The sequence below is a fragment of the Megascapheus bottae genome, chromosome 5 (assembly GCF_031878675.1).
Source record: "Megascapheus bottae isolate mThoBot1 chromosome 5, mThoBot2.hap1, whole genome shotgun sequence".
Classification (NCBI taxonomy): domain Eukaryota; kingdom Metazoa; phylum Chordata; class Mammalia; order Rodentia; family Geomyidae; genus Megascapheus; species Megascapheus bottae.
This window is the reverse complement of record NC_143513.1, coordinates 1902247-1919362: the sequence shown is the minus strand read 5'-3', so window position 1 is coordinate 1919362 and position 17116 is coordinate 1902247. Positions and strand designations below refer to the sequence as shown.

Below are 17116 nucleotides of genomic sequence, written 5' to 3'. Positions count from 1 at the left end.
TGCTGCTGAAACAGGAGGCATGCTGTGGAAAGGTCTGCAGCATTACGCAGTGAGCGCTGGCGGCTCTGGATGGGCCTGCGCCCACACGGGCCCTCAGCAGTGCTCCACTTACTCTGCTAGCACAGCAGACTGAGTGTGCACCTTAAACAGCTGTGTGTTTTGGGGGGGATTCTGATTTTGTACATGCAGCTGAGAGACAGGGACCAGGGACCAGGGACTCAGGAAGGGACACTGGGTTCGGGGTGGTGCCCTCCAGAGTGGGCTGTAGGGACAGCAGGAGAGGAAGCCCGGGAGCTGAGTGTGACCTTCAGATCATTGCACCTTGTGAGACCCCGGGACTGGAGGGGAAGGTCAACACCCCAAGTCCCTGCCAGTCCAATAGAGCAGTTGTCCCAGCCCCACCCTCTCCACGCAACAGAGGGGGCTAGAACTCAGGCCACCCTCGTCCCCCAAATACCCCCGTGACCCCACAATCTACTACCTGAATATCATCTAGAGTGCCCTCTTCCCTGCCTCTTCCTGAAAACCTCCTACACATCCCTCAAAATTCCAACCATACTCCTCCACACAGCTTACCTCACAGGGCAGAGGCTTAGCTACACCTGTGCACCAGGTGCTCTATGGCAGACTGTGTGTCACCACCGGGGGCCATGTCAAGCATCCCTTTTGGGGTTCACTCACACCTGTGGTTCCCACAGATCTAGGAACTAGCTTAGGCCTCTGGATCTCTCACCTGTGCCCAAGAGACTTGGCTGGCTTCTGCCAGGTGACGTGCATCCTACCCTGTGACTCCAGGCTCTACCAGCGCCTGGCTTACTTAGGTATAAAAAAAACAAATACAAAAAAAACCATGGTAGCATGTGACCCATCATGATCCCTTTTCCCATAATGCCCTAGGTTCCTGCTCAGCCAATCAAAGAGCCAAGGTGGCACATGCACAAGCCATCAAGCAATCAGTGCAAAGCCAGGAAAAGAGGCATGGGAGGAGCCCATGCGGCAGTAATTGCCCAAGAGCACTCTGGCAGGTTCGCGGCTCTGTGGGTCCTCTCCACAGAGACTCGACTTTGGCTTTCAAGTAAACGTACTCTGTCTGCTTCAAACACGTTCCTGTCTTTTAATTCTCTCATTGACAAAGAAATGAACTTGTACCCCTAGAGAAGATCACCATCCTACCATTAGACTTATTCTGCAGAAGGTAAAGGAAATCAGCAGTCAAGGATCCAAATGCCCGATCATGCATGCAATTTTGCACAAATCCAGGAATAGACCATACTGTAAGAAAGAATTTTTTATTTAAAACTTAAATATAACTTTATTAAAAAGGAGGGGGAGGGAGAGGAGGAAAAAGAGGAGGTGAAGAAAAAGCAGGAGGAGGAAGAAGAAGAGGAGGAAGGAGGGGAAGAGGAAGAGGAGAAGGAAGAAGAAGTAGAAGAGGAGGAGGAAGAAGAAGGAGGGGGAAGAGGAGGAGGAAGAGGAGGAAGAAAGAGGGGAAGAGGAGAAGAGGAAGATAAGGAAAAAGAAGGAGGAGGAAGAGGAGGAGGAGGAGGAAGAGAAGGAGGAGGAGGAGGAGGAGAAGGAGGAGAAGGAGGAAGAGGAGGAGGAAGAGGAGGAGGAGGAGGAGGAGGAGGAGGAGGAGGAGGAGGAGGAGGAAGAAGAGAAGGAGGAAGAGGAGGAGGAAGAGGAGGAGGAAGAGAAGGAGGAGGAGGAGGAGGAGGAAGAAGAGGAAGAGGAGGAGGAGGAGGAGGAGGAAGAGGAAGAGGAGGAGGAGGAGGAGGAGGAGGAGGTTCCTATTCTCCTCGTCCTCTGAGATCCAATCTGTTCATCTTCCACCACAGAAAACCCCAACTTCTGGCTGAGGCAAACCACCAGTTTTCTCACTCGGGGCAGAGATCCCACTCCTCAAGACTTACTCCAGTTAAACCTGAAGCTCACATATGTACTCTGAAAATGAAGTGAAATGGAAAACTTTCCTTCTTGCCATGCACTCTGTGAATAAACACATCTCCTTCACCCCTACTTGTCTCGTTCTGCCTATGGTCAGGCCTCTGGCCTAGTGTTGGGAGCAAGAGTGGAATCAAACTGTACTTTGATTTGCATCAGATAATTGCTTGATTGTCTTATTGTTTTTTGGCCTTCTCCTGTTCAATTGATCTGAGATTTACCATATGAATGTAACCCCCAACAGTTCCCTGGTTAACCATCTGGATGTAACACCTGGCAGTGCCCTGGTCTCAAGAAGGGATATAAGCTTTGAGTTGAAAATAAACGGGGCGCGGCAGTTTTTGCCTGGGCTGCAGACCTCCGGACCCGATGTGTTTGCCTCTCTTCTATTTTTTCCAGTCCCTGCCCCCTATTTCAGGAACCCCAATTTGCTGCCGGTAGGCCCCGGCAGCCTAGGATCCCCAGTTACTTTATCACCCAGGAAGGCTGCGCACAGTCACTTAGCTTTTTCAAAGCTGGTACTCTACCGCTTAAGTCATAGCTCCATTCCCAGCTTTGGGTGGTTACCAGTTGGTGGTTAATTAGAAGTAAGTCTCAGGGGCTTTGCCTTTGAACTGCAATTCTCAGATCTCAGCCACTTGAGTAGCTAGGATCACAGGTGTGAGCCACAAGCACCCTGCTCAGCTTCTAACACAACACATAGAGAAGTATTTTGAGGTGCATAGATTATCACCTACAGCACATAAAAGAAATTTGGCTGAAGAACGGATGCTAGTTTGTATGACAAACCCACAGCCAGCATTTTACTTAATGACGAAAAGCTAAAGCCATTTCCTCTAAAATCAGGATCAAGACAAGGATGCCCACTCTCTCCACTCCTCTTCAACATAGTACTAGAATTCCTAGCCAGGGCAATGAGGCAAGAAGCAAGCATAAAGGGGATCCAAATACGGAAAGAGGAAGTGAAACTATCCCTCTTTGCAGATGACATGATTCTGTATTTAAAGAATCCTATAGACTCCACTCCTAAGTTGCTTGAGCTGATTCGAAACTTTGGCAAGGTAACAGGGTATAAAATTAACCCTCAAAAATCAACTGCCTTCCTCTATGCCAACAATAAGAGGAATGAGGCAACAATCAGGAAAGCAACTCCTTTTGCAATAGCCTCAAAGAAAATAAAGTACCTAGGAATTAACTTAACTAGGAATGTAAAAGACCTTTTTGATGAAAACTTTAAAACCCTGAAAAAGGAAATTAAAGCAGAACTGAGGGAATGGAAAAACCTCCCACGCTTCTGGATTGGGAAACTTAACATTGTGAAAATGGCAATCTTGCCAAGAGCTATCTACAAATTCAGTGCAATGCCCATCAATATCCCAATATCATTCTTTAAAGAAATAGAAGAGTCAATCCAAAATTTTATATGGAATAATAAAAGATCCCATATAGCAAAAACAATTCTCAGCAGAAAGAACAGCGCAGGAAGAATTTCAATACCAAACTGAGGACCCAGATATTAAACCACAGACCTATGGCCACCTAATCGTTGACAAGGGAGCCAAAAAAAAAAAAAATAGAATGGAAGAAAGACAGCCTCTTCAACAAGTGGTGCTGGCAACACTGGTTAAGCACCTGCAGAAAGCTAAAGTTGGATCCTTCTTTGTCACCCTGCACTAGAATTAACTCCAAATGGATCAAAGACCTGGACGTAAAAGCAGATACACTGAAAACTTTACAAGAAGGAATAGGAGATACACTAGGTCTCCTCGGCACAGGTCGAAACTTTCTTAATAAGGACCCAGAAACAAAACAAATCAGAGAAAGTCTGGATAAATGGGACTGCATTAAACTGCAGAGCTTCTGTATGGCAAAGGACATAGCTAGCAAACTAACTAGAAAGCCTGCAGAGTGGAAGAAGATCTTCACTAACCATACAACAGACAAAGGCCTCATATCTAAAATATATCAAGAGCTCAAAAAATCAAATCACTCCCAAACTAATCTCCAAACAACTGTCCCATTAAAAGATGGGCCAAAGACTTAAAGAGAGTCTTCTCTGAAGAAGAAATAAGAATGGCCTGTAGACACATGAAGAAATGCTCGACATCTCTAGCCATACAAGAAATGCAAATCAAAACAACTCTAAGATTCCACCTCACGCCAGTTAGAATGGCCATGATCAAGAAAACTAATAACAACAGATGCTGGATGTGGCCAGGAGGGATCACTACTACACTGTTGGTGGGAGTGCAAACTCGTTCAGCCACTATGGAAAGCAGTATGACAGTGCCTCAAAAGACTAAACATAGAGCTTCCCTATGACCCAGCAATTCTACTACTAGGCATTTACCCAATCATCCAGAAACAAGGACATACTAAATCCACTAGCACAACAATGTTCATTGCAGCACTATTTACCATAGCAAAGATATGGAACCAACTCAGATGCCCCTCAGTTGCTGAGTGGATCAATAAGATGTGGTATTTATACACAATGGAATTCTATGCTGCTGTCAGAAAGAACAACATTGCCCCATTTGTAAGGAAATGGAAAAACTTAGAAAAAAATCATACTAAGTGAAGTAAGCCAGACTCAAAGGAACTTAGGCTCAATGGTTTCCCTCATTTGTCATAATCAGTAGAAACCTTGTGCTCTACTAGCAGAGATTTACCATAGAGCAAAACCTAGATACGTAAGGCCATATAGTATGACGCTATAGAAACAAAAGCCAAATAATGAATGATTGTTGTCCTTAATGTACTATGTTATCTCTCATCTCTTTTGCTGTCCCTTGGTTATCTCATATTGTTACAGTATTTTACCTTGTTATCTGATATATTGTATATATGGTTATTTGAAATACGATTGGGAAGGGAGGAAAACAATATGAGGGATGTGGAGGTGGGGGGAGGGAAATGGGGACCAAGACATGAGAAAGGGTATCAATGTTTGTGAAGTAATGCACCTTCTATCTGGTGAATATAATGTAACCCTTCTATTAATTACAATAAAAATATATGGGAAAAAAAAGAACAGATGCCAGAGCTGTGCGTGGTGGTGCATACTCGTAATCCTAGCTACTCAGGAGGCTGAGATCTGAGGACTGCGGTTCAAAGCCAGCCCAGGGCACTAAAGTCTGAAACTCTTATCTCCAATTAACCTCTGGAAAACCAAAAGTGATACTGTGGCTCAAGGGTAGGGCAGTAGCCTTGAGCTGAAGAGCTCAGGGACAGCACCCAGGGCTAGAGTTCAAGACTCATCACCGACCAATAACAGAAAAAGAATGGATCCCAGAGCCCAGTGCTGCATGCTGTTCCGGAGGTCAACTCACCCTGAAAAGGCTCAGAAGCTCTTTGGCTCAGTCTTCCTCCCCGAGGCAGGGCCAGCCCTCCATGTCTGCCCAGCCCAGTCTAACCCTGGGGCTCTTCTAGTAAGCCTAGTGAAAACAGCAGTTGCTTCCTGCAGGTATGCTAGCCACGTCCTCACCTGGGCAGTGTCTACAGCAACACATCCCTGCGCAAGTTACCTCACAGCACTGTGGTTGGACCTAGTTGCCTGATCCTCTGCAAGTCGTGTGTGGACACTGGATTCACAGGCTGCATCTCTGGATCCCAGGCTGCCTGGGGTGCCAGCATGGCAGCATGTCCTAATGGGCACTGTGTCCTGGTTGGCATCATGACCCCTTCTCCCCAGCTGCAGGAGTTCTATGTCTTGGTGCTAATCACTCCTGAGTTTGACCTTGAACGCCCCTTGAACATCTGGAGAACAAAGTCCAGGGACTGCACTTAAGACACATGAGGAACATGAGATGGTTCCCATGCACCTCCTGTAGCTCCCCGAGAGATGGTGCAAATCCACCTGCCCAGAAAGCGGGCTCCATATCTTCCCATCAGTGTCAAAGCAGCCACCACACATAACATCCTATCCCATGGCTTCTCCTAGGCAAACTAGGAAGCCTGAGAGGCATCAACAGTGCTGCTCAGGTGATCCTGGAGCACTGTGGGGCCGCTGGAGGGATGAGAGCCCCACAGTTCTGGGAACCCCCGTGTGGAGACAGCTGAGAGACACCCTGACTGAGGAAGGAATCCACAACACCCCTAATGACCACCAGGCAGGAAGAGGGCTGGGCGGGGGCTGCTCCAAAATCACAGCCATCTTCCTTGCCTGGTATCTGACCAAATGTTGGGGAGAGGCCAATGGGAGCCCAGAATGCTCAGGAGCAACGGGGGCCTGTTTCATTCTTACTGGGCTCTGCCTTCTGTGGGGCAATCCACCAAGGGCTCAGGTGACCCCAGTGGAAGCACATCAACACGTCTGGGAGAGCCTGGCACCTTAATAGCAACAAGGGGACGGTGAACCACCCCCCCAACATATACACACCACACACTCACACACACACACTCACACACACACACACACACACACTCCACTCAAGCCCCAGAAGCACAGGACCAGGGAAGCCACTAAAGAGCTGTGTATAGACTGAGAAACTGGCCATGAGCCTACTTGATCTCCTGTTAAACCTAGGTGTCCAGACTCAGCCCTGTGAGCTGAGCAAGGCATCATGGGCCTCGGAGTACACATCTCCAATAACATCTCTGTAGAACTCACCTGCAAAACCTTCTGGGCCTGCTGCCCCTTCAGTGTAAACTTGAATTCTACTGAGTCGGGTACTGAGATGTGGCTCAGTGACAGACCACTGGCCTGGCACATGAGATCCTGGCTCAGTCCCTAGCATCCCAATAAACAAATGAGCTGAAATAAACAAAATAATGTAAAGCAGAACAAAAGAAGATACACTGCCGAGTCAGTATGGTTCATGGTTATAGAATTTTCCAGGTTTCTTTATCTTTGAGCAACATCTTTAATAGCTGACATTTGTCAAAGAATTTGTCCATTTCATACATGTGGGGGCAAAATTATTCTTAGCATCTCCCTACTATCTATTTTGGGTTGCTTTGTCTGCAGCCAGCTCCTTTTCCCCGCTCACACCTCTCCTGGGGTAGGCTTGCTTTCTTCTCCATGGGTCTCTCTGGGGCCTTTCTATTTCAAAGAATCCACTTTTGATGTTTCTGTCCTGAAACAGAAAGATGCCTCCCTGTCCTTCGGAGCACTTTTAGTTCACTTTCTATAAATGCACACTTCTGAGCGAGCCTTTCTGAGCTTAGGAGGGATGTGACACAAAGCAGCTATAGCTCACTCCTTTCCCAGATGCTGGGCTTGGCCAGGACTCTGCCTCTTCTGCTCTGTTTCCATTTATTTAAAATAGCTGAGTCCTAGTTCTCGGATTCATCACACAGAATAAAGTCCTTACACTCTTAGCAATGAGATAGAGGCCTGGTCACTTTTCAGATGAATGGGTTGGGAAGAGAATGTGGGGATAGGGTAGGGTGGTAGAATCCGTACTGGAGCTTGAACTTCAGGCCTCACATTCACTTGGCTGGTACTCTACCACTTGAGTTACACCTCCACTTCTGGTTTGGTTTTTTTCTTATTGACTGGAGATAACAGTCTCATAGACTTTTCTGCCTGGACAGGTTTCCAACTTCCATCCTCTGATTTCAACCTCCTAAAAAACTTGGGTTGCAGGCATGAGCCACTAGGACCGGCTAATTCTCGATTTTAAGGAGATTTAGCAATTCAACAGCAAGGACAAGAAGAACATTCATCTCCCTGGACCATCTATTCCACCCTTCCTAAACCTTCCTAAAACCTTCTCCTTTATTTTGTTGAGAGGAGGGGTCATTTTAGCACATCCTACCCCTTCCCAAAATAATTGCCTTTTGATATACTTATCATTCATGTAACTCCCCACACCCCAGCACAGGACCTTCTAGAAGTATACAAGATGGTACAGTAAAACACAGAATTCCCATCTCACCCCCAGCCTTCCCAGACTCTTCCCCGGAGTCTCCTGTGTGGTAGGGTACCTCAAAAAGTGTCCAAGAAGGACAAGGAGAGGTATTCAAACATTCCTCTGAAACACATGGCAGCTGAACTTCTCTGAAGAAGCCTCTTCTCTGGTAAAGATCTCACAGACCATCTAAGCCTGGCTAGTAGAATATCATGACTAGAGAGCTGAGTTTTTGCAGACTGACAGTCAGTTTACTTACGGGGGCCGGGAGTTTGGCCTAGTGGTTAAAGTGCTTGCCTAGCATGCATGAAGACCCGGGTTCGATTCCTCGGTACCACATACATAGAAAAAAGCCGGAAGTGGTGCTGAGGCTCAAGTGGTAGAGCTCTAGCCTTGAGAAAGTCCAAGGGCAGTGCTCAGGCCCTGAGCTCAAACCCAGGACTGGCAAAAAAAAAAAAGAAAAAGAAAAAGAAAAATCAACACTTCGTGAGTGGGAAGATGGAAAAGGGGACAAAAACATGAGAAGGGGTATCAAGGTTCGAGAAGTAATGTACCCATTACCTGACAAAAGTAACTGTAATCCTTCTATACATTATCCTGACAAAATAAAATACTATTTTAAAAAATCGCCTCTTACTTTTTGTGTGCCTGTCTTGGGGCTTACACTCTGGGCCTGCATGCTTGTCCTGGAGTTTCTTTTGCTCAAAGCCAACAGTTTACCACTGTGGCTTTTTGGTAGTCCACTGGAGATCAGAATCTCACGGACTTCTTGGCCTCAGCTGGCTTTGAACTGTGATCCTCAGATCTTAACCTCCTGAGTAGGTAGGATTACAGTCATGAGCCATTGGTAGCTGGGTACCAGTACCCCCATACTTTAACCTTTGTACCTGATGCAACATTTTTATGATATTTGGTAAATCTCCCAGAATACGTGGTTAATCTTACCACACCTCTTACCTCCATCAAATCTAAAGCTAAGGATGCTGTAAGACAATATTCAAAAACTCAGAGATTTTTCCACTATGCATGAACCTGCCTACACAATACGGCTGCCATCACTGTTATTTCTCAACTGTGTTCTTAATTTATAACTTCCTTTTATGTACCGTGGTTATAAAAGTTGGACCTGGTAGAACATGTGATGCGAGGTAACTCAGTTACTCATACCTAACTCAGAATAAGCTATTCCTTTTTCCCCCAGTCCTGGGACTTGAACTCAGGGCCTGGGCACTGTCCCTGAGCTTCTTTTGCTCAAGTCTAGCACTCTACAACTTGATCCACAGCACCACTTCCAGCTTTTCCTGTGTATGTGGTACTGAGGAATCAAACCAAGGGCTTCATGCATGCTAGGCAAGCATTCTATCACTAGGCTACATTCGTTCTTTAAATCAGAGTTGTTACTTTATCTTACCATGTGTAGCCTGACCACTTTCTACTTTGGTAGAAGCAGGGTAAAACCCCAACATGGCTGGACTGATTCTACAGGGAAAGCTCAAGAGGGGTCAATTGCCCCCTTTTCATAGAATTGCTGCAGAACAACACTCAAGGTGATCACAGCTCTGATATATTCCAAAATGGCATCACCTCTCAGGATATCAGAAGGTAAAGTGAGAGAAAGGCAGAAAGGGAAAGACCAGGCAGACAGGGAGAGATAGATGCTTTCTCTTCTTTCTGAAAACCCCTGACAGAAGTAAAGCCCCTGAGACCCTAGAGCAGAACCTCACAGGGGATAGGCACCCCTCCTCCTAGGGTGAGATGGGCCCTGATGGTCCCTTCCTTCTACCACCCAGAGGAGACTGTGCTCTGTATTACAATGGCCCACAGCAGGAAGGACCAGTCAGGCACAGATATACCAAGATACAAACCCCACACTCAGAATAATACAGACAAAGAGGAACTGTAAAGACCTCAGGATAGACTTAGGAACTTACAGAAGGCATGTCCTGGGCCAGGAGTTTGGCCTAGTGGTAGAGTGCTTGCCTAGCATGCATGAAGACCCGGGTTCGATTCCTCAGTACCACATACATAGAAAGAAGCCAGAAGTGGTCCTGTGGCTCAAGTGGTAGTGCTCTAGCCTTGAGAAAACCCAAAGACAGTGCCCAGGCCCTAAAGTGCCCAGGCCCTAAGTTCAAGGCCCAGGACTGGCAAAAAAAAAGGGCATGTCCTCAGTAGTTGCATATCAAAATATACACGCTGCTTTGGTATCATCTCTGTTATTAGAGGGAGCTGTGCACAAAGCACCCCAATAGTGACAGCATCACAGGAAAAGGGATGACCTCGTGCTTTCCAAAGAAATGTGGACAGGGAACAGGGAAGGGCTACTATACCTGGAAGGAGAAGAGGCAAGGGAAAAGCAGGAAAGCATGAGACGCCATTACCTGACGCACAGAAACACATACAGCAAGACACTGACAGAAAAGAAAGAGACAGAGAGGCGATGAAGGGACAGAGACAGGGAGAGACAGAGTTAGACACAGAGAAAGACAAAGAGATAGAGAGAGACAGCAAGTGATAAGACATGAGGGGAAGATAGACACAGACATGGACAGAGACAAAGATTCAGAGAAACCAACAGACAAGGAGACACAGACACAGAAATGCAGACATAATGACAGAGGGATCCAAAGGGAGTCAGAGAGTGTAATAGAAATAGAAAAATATAAAATGATAGAAAGAGACCCAGAGATAGGGAGAGGAACAGAGGAAGAAAAGAACAAAACAAAGGGGGAAACGAGGCAGAAAAGAAATCACCTCCTGACACTACTGGGCAGCTCACCAGAACTTCCTCTTCTTTTTTTTTTTTGCCAGTCCTAGGCCTTGGACCTTGAGCTTTCTCAAGGCTAGAGCTCTACCACCTGAGCCACAGAATCACTTCTGGCTTTTTTCTATGTGAGTGGTACTATGGAATCGAACGCAGGTCTTCGTGCATGCTAGGCAAGCCCTCTACCACTAGGCTAAACACCCAGCCGCTCTTCTTGATCTTGATAATCTGCATTTCTGATTGTTTTTCCAGTACTACTGATGCTATGCATACTGGCCACTCAAAGAATGAGTGCTATAGAAGTAAACTGTGACCGCTAGAAGTAAAGGAACAAAGCCTCTAGGAAAACACTCAAGGAAATCTGTGAGAAGTGATATATTCATATTATATTCACACTGTCTAGTCTAGGTGAAAATAAATGTGTATCAAGAGAAAACTTTTTCAAAAAAGTGGCATTTAAATATCAGCCAGTCTTTAAAGAGGAAGAAGTAAAAGGGATACAAATAGAAAAAAAAATAATTTGTCCCTATTTGTAGATGATATGACCCTAGAGACTCTATCAGAAAACTCTTAGATCTGAGAAACATTTTCAGCAAAGCAGCAGGATACAAACTTAATACAGAAGACTCAGTATCTATGCTATATGCCAACAGCATGCTGAGAAAGAAATCAGGAAAACAACCCCATTCACAACAAACTGAAAAGAAAATATCACCTAATAATAAACCCAGCCAAAAAGATAAAGTGCTTCTACAATGAAAGCTACAAAACAATGAAGAAAGAAATTAAGGACATGAGAAGATATAAAGGGATCGCCAAAATTAATAGTTTAACAATGGACACCCTATTGAAGGATCTACAGATTCAACCTAATCCTCATCAAAATTCCAATAACATTCTTCATAAAAATAGAACATAAGTCATAAAAATTACTATGGAAGAACAAAAGACCCCAAATAGCCAAAGCAATCCTGAGCAAAACCAGGCAATGCTGGATGTAACTTAACACCTACCTTCACTCCAAATTATACTAGAGTCATGGCAAAACAAAAACAAGAATAACAACAACAACAAAAGCAGCAGGATAGTACTGACAGGAAAGAGACATGCAAACCAATGGGATAAAACTGAAGAGAGCACGGAGCGATGAACCCATGCAGCTACTATACATCTAAGATAAAGCTGGATATTCGTCTCGCATCTATACTGTCAACGTGCAGGGAGAGCACGAGTCCAAGGCTAGTTTGAGTGTAGGGAAAATACCCCTCCAAAAACAAAACCAAACCCAGCTGAACAACTTCTTAGAATAGGAAGAAATCTTTGGACACAGACTTGGAAGAGGCAGGATTTACACATGCACACACACACATACACTCATACACACATACTATACAAACACATATGTACATAAATGTCCACACATCCACACAGACATGTTCAGGCACACACATGCAAAGTGACAGAGACATGCAGACCTCTGCATGTGCCCAGACATGAAACAAATGTGCACACCCGCACACATGTACCTCCACATACCTTATACAGATAAACCCCCACAGCCCATCCTCACACTCGCCCTCATCAACTCCATGTGATCTGGATCCCAGACAGACATTGACATATATAGTTACTCCTCCACTGTTCCTTCCTTTTACAGTAAGTACTGGGTTTTGTTATAATGTCCATACACAATAACAAATGTGTGTTTTTAAGTGTACAATCAGTATAATAATCTTTTTGTAAGGTACTGAGTGGCTGAACCTAGAACCTCACATATGCTAGGTAAGTGCTCTAACACATAAATTGCTATGTCCCTTCTGGGTTTTTTTGTTTGTTTGTTTGCTTGTTTGATTTTTGTTTTTTGGGTTTTTTGTCAGTCATGGGGCTTGAACTCTGAGTCTGGGCGTTGTCCCTGAGCTCTTCAGCTCAAGGTTACCACCCTACCCTTGAGCCACAGACCCGCTTCCAGTTTTCTAGAGATTAACTAGAGATGAGAGTGTCATGGACTTTTGTGCCCGGGGTTGGCTTTGAACTGCGATCCTCAGTTCTCAGCCTCCTGAGTAGTTAGGATTACAGGGGTGAGCCACCGTGCCTGACTATCCCCTCTGTTTTTAAGACCGTGTCCTGATGACTTGAACTCATAATTCTCTTGTCTTTACCTCCCAAGTAGCTTGGATTACATGCCCAGCCATACATATCCTCTATTAATAACAAAAGTAGAATTCAGTTGAGAAAGACAACCTGTCTGCCCTACAGCCTCCATTACCAAATGCCTAAGATCATAGTTAGCAGCTGGCACACAGAACCGGAGAGCCCTGAGCTAGGAGAAAAGTCTAGACCCTCCCAGTGGTGGGACCCATGATGCACCAGACCTTGTCCTGAGGCTCTGGGGTCACGTTGCCATGACCCATCTGATGGGAAGGGCCCAGAAAGCAGACAAGAACCCAGAGATGATAAGCCACAGGGGACAGGTAGAGCCCAAGTATGGCCTTTCCTAAGCCCTATTTGTCTTTAGAATGGAGTGCCACACTGTTTGCAGGCCACAGAGGAGCCTCACTAAAGGTGCTTGGCTCTAGAGCATCTTCTCAGAACATCACAAGGCAGGCTACCGTAAAGACACGTGCACATCCATGTTCATTGCTGCACTATTCACAATAGACATAGCCCAGAGGCCCTACGATAGATGAGTGAACCCCCCAAGTGTGGTACCTATACATATTTTACACAGCCATGAGAAAAAATAATATTATGCCATTTTAAGGAAATGGATGGACCTAGAGCAAATCATGTTTAGTGAGGTAAGCCAACCTCAGAGAGACCAACAGCACATTTTCTCTCTTATGCAGAATCTAGTTCTAAAATTGACAGGGACATTATACAGGACTCTAGACAGTCACACACAGTGAGACCAAAGGAGGACCGGAGCCTATAAAATAATACTTGTTGAAATGAATTCAAGGAAATGGAAACACTTTTTTTTCTTTTTGTCTTAGTTCTTCATTTATCCATCTTTGTGGGGTAAGAGGGGCACAGATGAATAAATGTAGCCATGGTACTTAGTAGACACTATGTTGAAAATGAATTATACAACTTACAGGCAATGGGTGTGAGGGAAAACCCGGGAAAGAATCAAGGAAGAGGTGACTGTCCAAAACTAAATGACCTGAAACGGTAACCCCCTATACATCACCTTCACAATAACAATTTACAAAGAAGGGTCATGGGGCAGGGAGTTTGGCCTAGTGGTAGAGTGCTTGCCTTGCATGCACAAAGACCGGGGTTCAATTCCTCAGTACCACAAACATAGAAAAAAGCCAGGAAATGGTGCCGAGGCTCAAGTGGTAGAGCTCTAGCCTTGAGAAAGTCCAAGGACAGTGCTCAGGCCCTGAGCTCAAGCCCAGAACTAGAAAAAAAAAAAGTTCATGGTGCTGGGAGTTTGACCTACTGGTAGAATGCTTGCCTAACATGCATGAAGACCCGGGTTCAATTCCTCAGTACCACATATACAGAAAAAGCTGTGGGAGCTCTAGCCTTGAGAAAGCCCAAGGACAGTGCTCAGGCACTGAGTTCAAGCCCAAGGACTGGTAAAAAAAAAAAAAGAAACAAAAAGTCCTTGGTCCTTGGTCACAGCTGCCACTGTGACCACTAACACTGCCCTACAGCCCTACAACTCCTGGTGCCTCAGAAAGACCAGCATGCTCTGGGGTCAAACTTGCTGGGCCCAGGCCAAGGACAGTGCCTGACTCAACCCCTGCTCCCTCCATTCTCTGGCCAGCAGGTCCATTAGCTGCACAATTACATTCATCCGGGAGTAGCCAACACCTGCCTCATCTTCCCAAGGCTATTTACTCCACAACCCCAAATAACACGGAGTCCCAGGAATTATAACCCTTATCACCACAGGGTACACTGAGACTTGGAGAAGACAAAGGTGGGCTCTTCCCACAATCCCAAGTTCAATGGCAGAGAGAGAGAGAGAGAGAGAGAGAGAGAGAGAGAGAGAGAGAGAGAGAGAGAGAGAGAACACCAAGGGCCAGTTCACTCTGCTGCCACTGACCTGCTTCTCGTTTTCATCTTCCAATCGCAGACGGTCCTCAATGCAATTCCTAGCTTGCAAGAAGGCTTTCCTCTGTGAGCGCTCGGTCAGGATCCGCACAAAGACGCCGTACATGTTCACACCAACGAAGAGCAAGGCATTGGCACCGAGCTAGGAGGAGAGAACAGACAAGCTGGGTGGAGCCCGGATGGGGCAGGAACAGCAGAGCTCAGTCCATCTAGCGAGCACGCAAGGCTCCCCACCAACCCCACAGCCAGCTCGGAAACCACCACAACCCCAGGGGTCTTTGTGAACTCACCCAGACCCACAGAGAAGGAGCCTTGGGATGACATGGGGATAGCAAGCAACTGTGTTTGCCCAGGCAGGTGCACATAGCAAAGCAGGACCTGAATCCACATCCAGCAAGAATTCCAAGTCTGATTGTTGTCACTTTCTAAATTGTTCTGTTAAAACCCTAGCCCCCAGGAGTTCAGAACTTGATTCTATTTTGAGATAAAAAGGTGACTGAGGCATAAAGGTAAGCTCTTATCCAAGCTTCCTGGTATCCACGATGAGAAGAGAAGATTAGGACAAAGACACAGAAACACCACATGAGGCTTCAGAGAGAAGATGGTGGCTCCAGTCCCAGAGAGGCCCAAGGGAAAGCCAGCCACACCTAGATCTTCTACTTCCCACCACCATCACAGGGGGAACTGTGTTTCTGTTATCGCAGCCCCAACTTTCTGTAACTTTTACCCAAGCACATGGATATGTGTAGAATCACTGTGAAGAGTCACTGTCTCTAAATGACGTGAAAGACTGACAAAGATTCTGGAGAGGTAAGACAAAAGCAATGGGACCCAGCATGTTCGTTTGAGCATGAAGAACACCCTGGCAAGAAGAAACATGGTGCCTCGAGGCCTGCTTCTCTGTGGTGGCCACCCTGAGAGGGACATTGCAATGGCCAACTCTGGGGGAGACAAAAGGGGATGCAGACTGTGGTGAAAACAGAATCCCAGGATTACAGCACTCATGATGACTGAGAACTACAGCAACCACCCAACAAGACTGAGAATATTCCTTTGAGGCACAGAACAGGTCTTCACCATGGCCTATCACTTACCACGACCAAACACTCACCACCACCTAACACCCACCACAGCCCAACACTCACTATGACCTTACTGAACACCATCGTGACCTAACAGGGACTGTGACCTAAATACATCACTGTGGACTGAACATTCATTGTGATCTGAGGGTCTCTCTGAGACCTGTACTCACTGTGATAAAATAATTGTGACCTGAACTCAATGTGACCTAATAACCTCATTATGACTTGCACATCTACAGCTATTCGTGGACAGTTGTGGTTCCCACTGTAGTGGGAACCTCTCAACTGTCTCTGATCTCCCAGCAAGCTGAAGATGACACTGTGCTCAGGTCACATCACGAGACTTCAACATCTCACCAGGACCCGAGAGCCTCACTGGGTCCTGGCCTTCTCCCTGTGACCTGACGCTCTATTCTGACCTCAAATCCTGAAGTGATCAGCTTGTCACTGGACCTGAACAGGACTATCTCACTGTGACTTGAACTCACCACTGTGATGCATATCTCTCTGTATTGCCTGAAAAATCTCACCATACCTCAAACATGTCACTGTGATCTCAAGGTCTTGCTATGTGACCTAAACAATTCATTATAACTGAAACATCTCAGTATGACCTAAACTCCCACTGTCACCTCAGCCATGTGTGACCTAAACATCTCAGCATAACCTGAGCTTCTCCCCATAACCTAACAATATCCTCCACGACCTGAACATCTCCCTGGACCCCCACATCATTCTGAGCTGAACCTCTCACTGTCACCTGAACATCTATGGCCTAAATATCTGCTGCGACCTGAATATTGCACCATGAGCTGAGTTCTCGCTACGACCTAATACTTATTGTGGCTTCAGAATCTCACTGTGAACACATCTTGATCAGAATGTCACTGTGAAATGACCTGTCCTTTTGACATGAATGCCACACTGTGACCTAAGCACCTCACTGCAACCTGTGACCTGAACACCTCACTGTGACCTTGACCTGACCACTTCACTGCCACCTGTGACCTGAACACCTCACTGTGACCTTGACCTGACCGCCTCACTATGACCTAAACAGACATGTCCTGAACATCCTCCTTAGCCTTGTACCCCACTGTGATAAGCATATGTGACCTGAACGTCTTACTTGACAAGAAAGAACAATGCACTCTAACTTAATAATCTACTGTGACCTGAACATCTTATTTGACAAGAAGAACCTACTCTAACTTAATACCCTGCTGTGACAAGAACATCTCACTGTGATCCAAGCCCTTTGCGTCCTGAACATGTCACCATGAATTGAACATCTCTCTGAGATGAGAACGCGTCACAATGGTTTGAACATTTCACTGTGACTTTATTACCTCTCTGTGATGTGAAGAACATCTCAAGGTGACACGAATGTTTCTCTGTGATCCCTTCCA

The 17116-nt window shown here is 46.0% G+C and overlaps 1 protein-coding gene across 1 annotated transcript in view; it reads right to left on the bottom strand.

Annotated features, from left to right (window-relative positions):
• The window catches only part of Adcy1 (adenylate cyclase 1), a 98497-nt gene that overhangs the window by 70778 nt on the left and 10603 nt on the right, over positions 1-17116 (bottom strand). The window contains exon 2 of the mRNA XM_090332527.1: positions 14615-14764. Within this exon, the coding sequence (XP_090188653.1) occupies positions 14615-14764 (150 nt within the window). The remainder of the gene's footprint in view (positions 1-14614; positions 14765-17116) is intronic.